Source organism: Trichechus manatus, unplaced genomic scaffold, assembly GCF_000243295.1.
Source record: "Trichechus manatus latirostris isolate Lorelei unplaced genomic scaffold, TriManLat1.0 scaffold00108, whole genome shotgun sequence".
NCBI classification, from domain to species: Eukaryota; Metazoa; Chordata; class Mammalia; order Sirenia; family Trichechidae; genus Trichechus; species Trichechus manatus.
Window position 1 is genome coordinate 6936151 of NW_004444044.1, and position 11201 is coordinate 6947351.

Below are 11201 nucleotides of genomic sequence, written 5' to 3' on the forward strand. Positions count from 1 at the left end.
AAAAGAATCACATGATCATCTCAGTCGATGGCAGAAAAGGCGTTCGACAAAGTTCAATACCCATTCCTGATAAAAATTCAATAAAATAGGTATAGAAGGGAAATTCCTCAATGTAATAAAGGGCATCTATGCAAAACCAATGGTCAGCATTATTCTTAATGGAGAGAGGCTGAAAACATTCGCCTTGAGAGCAGGAACAAGACAAGGATGTCCTTTATCACCACTTCTATTTAACATTGTGCTAGAAGTCCTAACTAGAGCAATAAGGCAAGAGAAAAATAAAAGGCAACTCAGTTGTTAATGAAGAAGTTACACTGTCCCTATTTGCGGACGATATGTTACTATACGTAGAAGACCCAGAAGATTTCACGAGAAAACTACTGACACTAATAGAAAGATTCAACAGAGTAGCAGGATTGAAGGTAAACATACAAAAATGTGTTGGATTCCTATACACCAATGAAGAGAATGATGAAAAGGAAATCAGGAAAACAATACCATTTTTAATAGCCCCTAAAAAAATAAAATACTGAGGAATAAATTTAACCAGTGATGTAAAAGACCTATACAAAGAAAACTACAAAACACTTGCAAGAAACCCAAATAGATCTACATAAATGGAAAAACATAGCATGCTCATAGATAGGTAGACTTAATATTGTGAACATAAGAATTCTACCCAAAATGATTTACAAATACAATGCAATCCCTATCCAAATACCAACGATATTCTTTAAAGAGATGGAAAAACTAATACTTAACTTTATATGGAAAGGGAAGAGGTCCTGGATAAGTAAAGCATTATTGAAGAAGAAGAATAAAGTAGCAGGACTCGCACTACCTGACCTCAGAACCTACTATATACAGCTAAAGTAGTCAAAACAGCCTGGTACTGGCTCAGCGACAGATACATTGACCAATGGAAAAGAGTCGAGAACCCAGATGTAAATCCATCCACCCACGGTCACCTGATCTTCGACAAGGGCCCAAAGTCCATCAAACGGAGAAAAGACAGTCTTTTTAACAAATGGCAAAACTGGATGTCCATCTTAAAAAAAATGAAACAGGGCCCATACTTGACACCATATACAAAAACTAATTCAAAATGGATCAAAGACCTACATCTAACGCCAAAAACTATAAAGTTCACAGAAGAGAAAATAGGATCAACACTAGAGGCTCTAATACACAGTATTAACAGGATATAAACCATAACCAACAACACATAAACTCCAGAAGATAAGCTAGATAACTGGAATTTTCTAAAAACGAATCACTTAAACTCATCAGAAGACTTCAGCAAGAGTAAAAAGAGAACCTGCAGACTGGGAAAACATTTTGGCTATTACACATCAGACAAAGGTCTAATATAGAAAATCTATAAGGAAGTCCACTACCTCTACAATGAAAAGACAAATAATCCACTTGAAAAATGAGCAAAGGAAATTAACAGACACTTCACCAAAGAAGACATTCAAGCAGCCAACAGACACATGAGGAAATGCTTGGGATCACTAGCCATTAGAGAAATGCAAATTTAAGCCACAATGAGATACCATCTTACCCCGGCGTTACTGGCCCGAATCAAAAACACTGGAAATAACAAATGTTGGAGAGGCTGCGGGGAGATTGGAACTCTTATGCACTGCTGGTGGGTAAACAAAATGATACAACCATGTTGGAAAATGATATGGTGCTTTCTTAGAAAGGTAGAAATAGAAGTACCGTATGAGCCAGCAGTCCCACTCCTAGGAATATATCCTAGAGAAATATGAGCCGTCACATGAATAGATATATGCACACACATGTTCACTGCAGTGTTATTCACAGTAGCAAAAAGATGGAAACAACCTAGATGCCCATCAACAGATGGATGGATAAACAAACTGTGGTGCATACACACAAAGGAATACTATGCAATGATAAAGAACAATGATGAATCTGCAAAGCATCTCACAACATGGATGAATCTGGAAGTCATTATAGTGAGTGAAATAAGTCTATCACGAAAGGACAAATATTGTATGAGACCACTATTATAAAAACTCATGAAAAGGTTTACCCACAAAAAAGAAACAATCGTTGATGGTTATGAGGGAGGGAATGGGTGGGGGATGAAATACTAAATAGACAATAGATAAGTGGTAACTTTGGTGAAGGGTAGGGTAGTACCACAGTACTGGGGAAGCCAGCACAAGTTGTACAAGGCAAGGTCATGGAAGCTCCATAGACACATTCAAAATCCCAGAGAGACTGAATTGCTGGGCTGAGGGCTATGGGGAGCATGGTCTTGGGGAACATCTATCTAGCTCAACTGGCATAACATACTTCATAAAGAAAATTTTACATTCTACTTTTGTGAGTAACGTCTGGGGTCTTAAAAGCTCGTGAGCAGCCATCTAAGATACTCCGCTTGTCTCATCCCTTTGGGTGCAAGGGAAAATGAAGAAAACTAAGACAGGGAAAGATTAGTCCGCAGGAGTAATGCATCACATCTACCACCACCTCTACCAGACTGAGTCCAGTACAACTAGATGGTGCTTGGCTGCCACCACTGACTTCTCTGACAGGGATCACAATAGAGGGTCCTGGAGAGAGCTGTAGAAGAATGTAGAACTAAATTCTAACTCACAGAAGACCATACTTACTGGCCTGACAGAGACTGGAGAAACCCTGTGAGTATGGCTCCCGGGCACCCTTTTAGCTCAGTAATGAAGTCACTCCCAGGATTCACCCTTCAGCCAAAGATTAGACAGCCCCATAAAACAAAATGAGACTAGAAGGGCACAACAGCCCAGGGACAAGGACTGGAAGACAGGAGGGGACAGGAAAACTGGTTCTAGGGAACCCAAGGTTGAGAAGGGAGAGTGTTGACATGTCGTGGGGTTGTTATCCAATGTCATAAAACAGTATGTGTAGTAACTGTTTAATGAGAAACTAGTTTGTTCTGTAAACCTTCATCTAGAGTATAAAAAAATAAAGACCACAGTCTTCAGTATGGGTTACACCTTAACATATAGAAACAAAAGTGCTCACAACTGGACCAATAAACAATATCATAACAAACAGAGAAAACATTGAAGTTGTCAAGGATTTCGTTTTACTTGGATCCACAATCAACACCATGGAAGCAGCAGTCAAGAAATCAAAAGATGCATTGCACTGGGCAAATCTGCTGCAAAAGATCTCTTTAAAGTATTAAAAAGCAAAGATGTCACCTTGAAGACTAAGGTGTGCCTGACCCAAGCCATGGTGTTTTCAGTTGCCTCATATACTTGTGAAAGCTGGACAGTGAAAGGAAAAACTGATGAAGAATTGATGCCTTTGAATTATGGTGTTGGCGAAGAATAGTGAGTATACCACGGACTGCGAAAAGAATGAACAAATACGTCTTGGAAGAAGTACAACCAAAATGCTCCTTAGAAGCAAGGATGGTGAGACTGCATCTCACATACTTTGGACGTGTTATCAGGAGGGACCAGTCCCCGGAAGGACATTGTGCTGGGTGAAGTAAAAGGTCAGCAAAAAAGAGGAGGACGCTCAACAAGATGGATTGACACACTGGCTGCAACAATGGGCTCAAGCATAACAATGATTGTGAGGATGACGCAGGACAGGGCAGTGTTTCGTTCTGTTATACATAGGGTTGGTATGAGTTGGAAATGATTTGACGGCATCACACAACAACATCATTCCTATTTTATTGAGAGTTTTTAGCAGAATGGGTGTTGGATTTTGTCAAATGCGTTTTCTGTGTCGATTGAGATGATCATGTGATTATTTTCTTTTTTCTACTTAAATGGTGGATTATGTTAATTGATTTTCTAACATTGAACCATTTTTACGTACCTGGTAAAAGTTTTTAATTTTTTTGAGGTTCTATTAATTTTTTTGTCTTTTACCGTTTGTGATTTTGTTAATGTATTAAATAAGAACGAACAAATCTGTCTTGGAACAGAACGAATCATTCTGTTGTAGATAGGGTCACTATGAGTTGGCACCGACTTGACGACACCTAACACCTATAGAAAATATTTGTGAAACACCTATCTAATAATGAACTAGTACCCAAAACATGCAAAGAACTCTTAAAAGTCAATAAGAAACATGAAAACCAATTTAAAAGTAGGCAAAAGATCTGAATAGACTCATTAAAACAGATGTACAAATGCAAATAAGCGTATTAAAAGATGCTCAACATCATGTCTTTACAGAATTTCAAAACAGAAATGAGATACCAGTCTACACCTATAAGGATGGCTAACATAAAAAAAAAAATGTTCTAATTGCTTCTGTTTCTTTGAGAATTTCTTTTTTTTCCCCTGTTGCTTGAAGAGAATTTGTAATTGATTGCTAAAATATTTTTATAATGCTTTAAAATCCTTGTCAAGTAATTCCAACATCTGATTACTCTCAGTATTGGTGTTTATTGAATCATATTTTTCTATTCAGATTATAGTTTTCTTGTTTTTTGTATGAGGAGTGATTTCAGTTGTATCCTGGATATTTTGGTTATTATGTTAGTAAACTCTTGATCTTATTTGTTTTCTGTTATAGCAAATTGTTTCCCTGTTTTTGTTTAATGTGTAGGTTTTGGGTTACTTTTGTGGATTTTTTTTTTCCAGTGACAGTTTAGTTTTCAGAGTCCTTGCAGTGGTATTTTAGCCTGCTTCATTTTCTGATGCCACTGGAGTTCCAACTCAGTTCTTGCTTGTGCCAGCTGTGGTGATTGGAAAGTGGTTCTCTGATCTGCCTGATATTCTTGGTCAATTTATGCAGGGGTTGGGATCAGAAACTGCTGGGCCTAGGTCTCCTTATGCCACTGGGTGGTGGACAGAGTGATGCAGGCCTCCTGACTCTTTCTTTGCTGTGGCTCAGATTGTTCGCTGGTGCCCTGTTTATGAAATGGGATCTGGGATGGCCTGGGATGTCACTGCTCTCTGTGGATCAAAATGTCATCCTGGTCTGTAAAACAGGGGCTGGGAAGGTCAGAGACTTCACTACTGCTGGTAGCTTGGACTGCCTGCTATCCTTGATTATGGAGTGGATGGTGACTGTGTTGGTCCAGGGCTTTACTTCTCTGCTGCTGCCTGTCCATTGGACTTGTGAAGCAAGGGCTAGAATGGCCCAGGGATTCACTGCTCTGCCACTGCAAGTGGATTAGAATACCTGCCCGCCTGTTCTGCAGTGCTAGGGTTGAAGTTCCACGCAAGGTCTCTGTTGGGTTTCCCTTCTCTAGATCCTTTGGCCACAGAGTGCAGGCTTTTCGTGTGTGTGTGTGTGTGTGTGTGTGTGTGTGTGTGTGTGCGCGCGTGTGCGCGCATTCCCTCTATGCTATTGGTGGTGGTTCTGGGTTGCAGGCCTCTCTGACCTACGAGAGGGTATATGGGAGAATAAAAGAAAACCCATGGGACTCATCACATTTTAATTCTTTAAGTCTGAGGTTCCTAACCTGTCTGCCTTCTTCCTTCTAGGGAACAGAGTTGTATTTAGAGGGGAGGAGAAGAGGAAAATGAGTCTATGCCATCTTGTTACAGAACCACAAGCTCTCTTGGTTTCATTTAAATTTTTAATCTTAGCTTTTTAAGAGTATGAATCAGTGTGAATACTATCCAACTAGTCTATATTTCTTTGATGTTTGATGGTTAAGGCTGTTGTTACATTGTTAGGTAACGTTGAGTTGTTATCAGTTCGTAGTGACCCTGTGTGCAACAGAACGAAACACTGTCCAGTCCTGCAGCATCGTCACAGTCATTGTTATGCTTGAGCCCATTGTTGCAGCCACTATGTCAATCCATCTGGCTAAGTGTCTTCCTCTTTTTTTGCTGACCCTCTACTTTACCCAGCATGATATCCTTCTCGAGGGATTGGTCCTTCCTGATAACATGTCCAAAGTATGTGAGACTAGGTCTTGCCATCCTTGCTTCTAAGGAGCCCTCTGGCTGTATTTCCAAGACAAATTTGTTTGTTTTTCTGGCAGTCCATGGTATATTCAATGTTCTTTGCTAACACCATAACTCATATACATCAGTTCTTCTTTGATCTTACTTATTCATTGTCCAGCTTTTACAAGTATATGAGGTGATTGAAAATACCATGGCTTGGGTCAGATGCACCTTAGTCCTCAAGGTGGTATCTTAGCTTTTTAACATTTTAAAGAGGTCTTTTGCAGCAGATTTGCCCGATGTAATAGGTCATTTGGTTTCTTAACTGCTGCTTTCATCGACAATGATTGTGGATCCAGTAAAATGAAATCCTTGACAACTTAGTATTTTCTCCGTTTATCATGTTGCTGCTTATAGGTCCAGTTGTGAGGACTTCTGTTTTCTTTATGTTGAGGTGTAATCTATACTGAAGGCTGTGGTCTTTGATCTTCATCAGTAAGTGCTTCAAGTCCTCTTCACCTTCAGCAAGCAAGGTTGCATCATCTACGTATCACAAGTTGTTAATCAGTCTTCTTCCAGTCCTGTTGCTGCATTCTTCTTCATATAGTCCAACTTCTTGGATTATTTGCTGAACATATAAATTATGTAAGTACAGTGAAAGGAGACAACTCTGATGCACACTTTTCCTGACTTTAAACCACGCAGTATCCCCTTGTTCTGTTTGAACAACTGTCTCTTGGTTTATGTACAGGTTCCTCATAGGCACAATTAAGTGCTCCGGAATTCCCATTCTTCAGTTTTATTGACTGGTCTTCCTTGTAGGCATATGAGTATTATCCTATCATTGACAGCATTGTACTTCAGGATGGATCTTGAAATGTTCTTTTTGGTGATGAATGCAACGCCATTCCTCTTCAGTTTGTCATTTCTGGCATAGTAGACCATCTGATTTCCAAATCAAAATGGCCACTAACCAGTCCATTTTAGCTCACTAATGGTTAGGATATTGATGTTTATGTGTTCTATTTCTTTTTTGACAGTTTTCAATTTTCCTAGATGTTCCATGTTCTGATTATTAATGGATGTTTGCAGCTGTTTCTTCTCATTTTGAGTTGTGTCACGTCAGCAAACGATGATCCCGAAAGCTTGACTCCATCCACGTCATTAAGGTCTACTCTACTTTGAGGAGGCAGCTCTTCCCTAGTTGTCTTTTGAGTGCCTTCCAACCTGAGGGGCTCATCTTCTGGTGTTATATCAGACAGTGTTCTGCTGCTATTCATAAGGTTTTCACTGGCTAATTTTTTTCAGAAGTAGACCAGCAGGTCTGTCTTTATAGTCTGTCTTAGTTGGAAAGCTCTTAGTTGGAAAGCTCCGATGAAACCTGTTCACCATGGGTGACCCTTCTGGTATTTAAATACTGGTGGCATAGTTTCCAGCATCACAGTAACACCCAAGCCCCCACAATACGACAAACTGACAGACACATGGTCTTCCTTGTAGGTATATGGATATTATGCTATCTTTAACAGCATTGTATTTTAGGATGGATATTGAAATGTTCTCTGATGATGAATGTGGTGCCATTCCTCTTCAATTTGTCATTCTTGGGATAGATGACCGTATGATTGTCAGTTTCAAAATGGTCAGTACCAGTCCGTTTCAGCTCACTAATGCCTAGGATGTCTGTCTTCAAGCAGTCTGTTTCATTTTTGACAACTTCCAATTTTACTTGATTGGTACTTTGTAAATTCCATGTTCTGATTATTAATGGATGTTTGCAGCTGTTTCTTCTCATTTTGAGTCTTGCCATATCAGCAGCTGAAGGTTCCGAAAGCTCTACTCCATCAGTGTTATTAAGGTTGACTCTACTTTGAGGAGGCAGCTCTTCCCAGTCATATTTTGTGTGCCTTCCAACTGAGTAGCTCGTCTTTTGGCACTATATCAGATGGTGTTCTGCTGCTATTCATAAGGTTTTCACTGGCCAGTTTTTTCAAACGTAGATTGCCAGGTCCTTCTTCCTAGTCTCTTAGTCTGGAAGCTCTGACAAAACCTGTCCACCATGGGTGACCCTGCTGGTATTTGAAAAGCCAGTGGCATTTCTTCTAGTATCAAAGTAACATGCAAGTCACCACAGTGTCATAGAGTGACAGACAGGTGGTGGATGTCCAAAGTAAGTGAGACAGAGTCTCACCATTCTCACTTCTAAGGATCATTCTGGGTGTTCTTCTAAGATGGATGAATCATTACCTGATCCTGTGCAATCTTCACAGTCATTAGTATGCTTGAGTCCATTGTTACAGCCACTGTGGTTTTTTTTTTTTTTTGCCACTGTGTATTTTGAGTGCCTTCCAACCTAGGGAGCTCATCTTGTACCACTATGCCAGACAGTATTCTTTTGTGATCCGTAGAAAATTTATTGGTTAATGTTCGGAAGTAGGTCACCAGGCCTTTCCTCCTAATCTATCTTAGTCTGGAAGCTCTGCTAGAACCTGTCCACCATGGGTGACCCTGCTGGTATTTGAAATGCCAGTGCATAGCTTCTAGCATCACAGCAGTAAGCGAGCTACCATAGTACGAAAAACTGACAGATGAGTGGTGGATATATTATCTTTATATACCTGTCTGTGATGTCTGTGTATGTATGCGCATGTATAAATACGTGCTAGCTTACTAACTCTTAGCCTAAAGAAAGAGCCTCGTAGTTTCTATAGGTCACTTCGTTACTTTAGCTGCGTATATATTTATTCAAATCTCAAGACTTTATCATTAAACTTGTGCATTTTCTGTTTGAAGATTTTTGTCATTTCAAAACTCTAGATAGCATGGACCAAATACGTGCTTCATTTCATTAGTTTCATAAATTAGAATTTTCAAAGTACTTATGTATTTTAATTATAAATCTTTGATTCTAACCTTAATGCCCTATGAGTCATCTAAAGGTTACTTTTAATTATTGTTACATTTTAAAAAAGCAGATTTGATTCTAATGTTGTTATTATTTTTAATTGACAACTGTCTTTATATAATTTTATTCTAGTTCAGGCCCATGAAGTTTATCAGAAAATTCTGGCAACTGATGTTGGTTCTGAAAATACAGCTCACTTGAAAAATGTGTCAAGTAGAAAACAAAATGACCATCACAATGAAGCTGATGAGGAATTTTACTTATCTGTTGGCTCATCTTCTGTTGTTTTGGATTCAAAGACATCTTTATCGCAAAATGCTGTTCCATCTATTGCCCAAAAGAGAGAGACTTATACTTCTGAAAATTCACTAAATATGCTGTCTTCAAATACAGAGAGTTCTTGTAAAACCAAAAAAAGGTAACCTTGTATTTAAATAATATTAATCCTATTTTAAAATTTTAATCTTTTATACTAAAGAGTGGGTAATTCAGGCTTTTAATGTAGGTTCATAGTAAGAATTAAGGAATATTAAGATGTTATGAGAAGATTGTAGTATACATTCAGTATATATTCAGTTCATAAGGCCTTAAAGAGTACTTTAGAGAAGTTTGGAGGTAAAATTTTCTATAGACTATGAAAAAATGTGTTTTCTTTCTGATGAAAAGCTTATAACTTGGCTAAGAGCAATAATTTGTACTTCCTGTATGTTATTTGTAATTGCACAGGTAGGTGTGTATCAGGTCATTTCTTGAATAGCAAAGCTTAAGTATTATTGAGGATGAGTTGTGGTAAACTATTAAATCCAAGTCCGTTTCTTAGAGTTTTCCCTTTGAACCTACAGGAAACAGTAGATCTTTCAAGATCATCCTTTACTATTGGGAACTTTGCTGAAATGAGTATAATTTCTATACAGAGTCTTATATGATTCTGGAGATATTAAGCATATTCTATGACTTTGCTGTTCAAAGTGGAGTCTGCTGCTGAGGATTAAGAGCAATGGTGTTATCTGGGACTTAATAGATATGCAGAATCTCGAACCTTACCCTAGACATACTGAATCAATCTACATTGAATAAGGTCCCTAGGTGTTTGAAATTCACATTAAATGTTTGAGAACTAGTGCTCTGTGCTACAGATTTACTTGGGAGTATAATTTAACTTTTCTGTTTTATTTTTTTCTATTGATAAATTCATACTATTTTTTCCTAAGCATTTTCCTTGCGTATTTTGTGTAAGAGTTTACAAATTGGTAAATTATGTAACTGGTCTCGACATTATTACTACAAGGGAGTTTAGGAAGACTCAGAACTCAGCAAACTTTGTAAAGGCATTCAACTTGACTTCCTTTTAACCTTTTAATATATAGGTTAAACTTTGAAGATATTTTGAAGAAAGTAGAAATAGAGGATAAAGTATTAGAAGGACCACAAGGGAGGAAACCCTCAGGAAGATCTCAGAAAAGAACACAAGATTCAGGATATGAAATTCAACCACAAGCTAAAAAGAGTTTTTCAGTATTGTTTTTAGAAACTGTAAAAAGGAAAACTGAATCTAGGTAAGTTATTAAGAAACTGTCCTTTGAGACCTTTTTCTTTCAAAGTCTGTGAACAGTGTCTAAGGATTCTTAATACTACTGTTTAACTTAGACATTAATCTTTTAATGGACCACAAAAAAAAAACAGTTGAGTTGGTGGTGAAATTTTGCCAGATAAGTAAGGAGTGTGTAGTTTCTTGCCAGTGACTCATGCCAAAAGTTATCCTTTAACAGCTACTAGGAGTCCCTGGGAAGTGCAAACGGTTAATGCACTTGGTTGCTAAGTGAAAAGTTGGAGTTCACCTAAAGGAACCTTGGAAGAAAAACCCGCCAATCTAAAAATCAGCCATTGAAAACACTGTGGAGCACAATTCTATTCTGATACCCATGGGGTTGCCATGAGTCCGAATAGACTCAATGGCAACTTTTTTTTTTTTGGATAGGTACTAAATTAGATTGAAAGAAAGTTTTTTCAGTTTAGGCTCATCAACACTTTTTAGTTTGTATAACATCAAAGAATGAAGACAGTAGTAGTTAGAGATAAAATTATGTCAGGGTGACTGTATTTCACTATTACAGGTTTTAAGTCTTTTTCTGATTGTGCCAAAAGGGAATAGTCATGGAATAAATTTTAACATGTTCTCGCCTACTTAAACCTCTAGTGGTTCTTCTGTGACCATGAAGTAATTCTCAGCCGTAACTACACATTGGCATTACCTAGAATTTGTGGCTGCCGGGGCTGAGAACCACTAGTCCATGGAAGAAGCTTCAGATTTGTCAGCTGGTGGAGCCCTGATGACACACTTGTTAAGCACTCAGCCGTTAAATGAAAAATTGACATTTTGAACCCACCAACCACTCCATGGGAGAAAGATG

The 11201-nt window shown here is 38.3% G+C and overlaps 1 protein-coding gene across 3 annotated transcripts in view; it reads left to right on the forward strand.

Annotated features, from left to right (window-relative positions):
• CENPC (centromere protein C) overlaps positions 1–11201 on the forward strand; it is a 98832-nt gene that overhangs the window by 42078 nt on the left and 45553 nt on the right. For all 3 annotated transcript variants that reach the window (XM_023737808.1, XM_023737809.1, XM_023737810.1), the window contains exons 6-7: positions 8923–9208; positions 10158–10346. In XM_023737808.1, coding sequence (XP_023593576.1) covers positions 8923–9208; positions 10158–10346 — 475 coding nt within the window. The remainder of the gene's footprint in view (positions 1–8922; positions 9209–10157; positions 10347–11201) is intronic.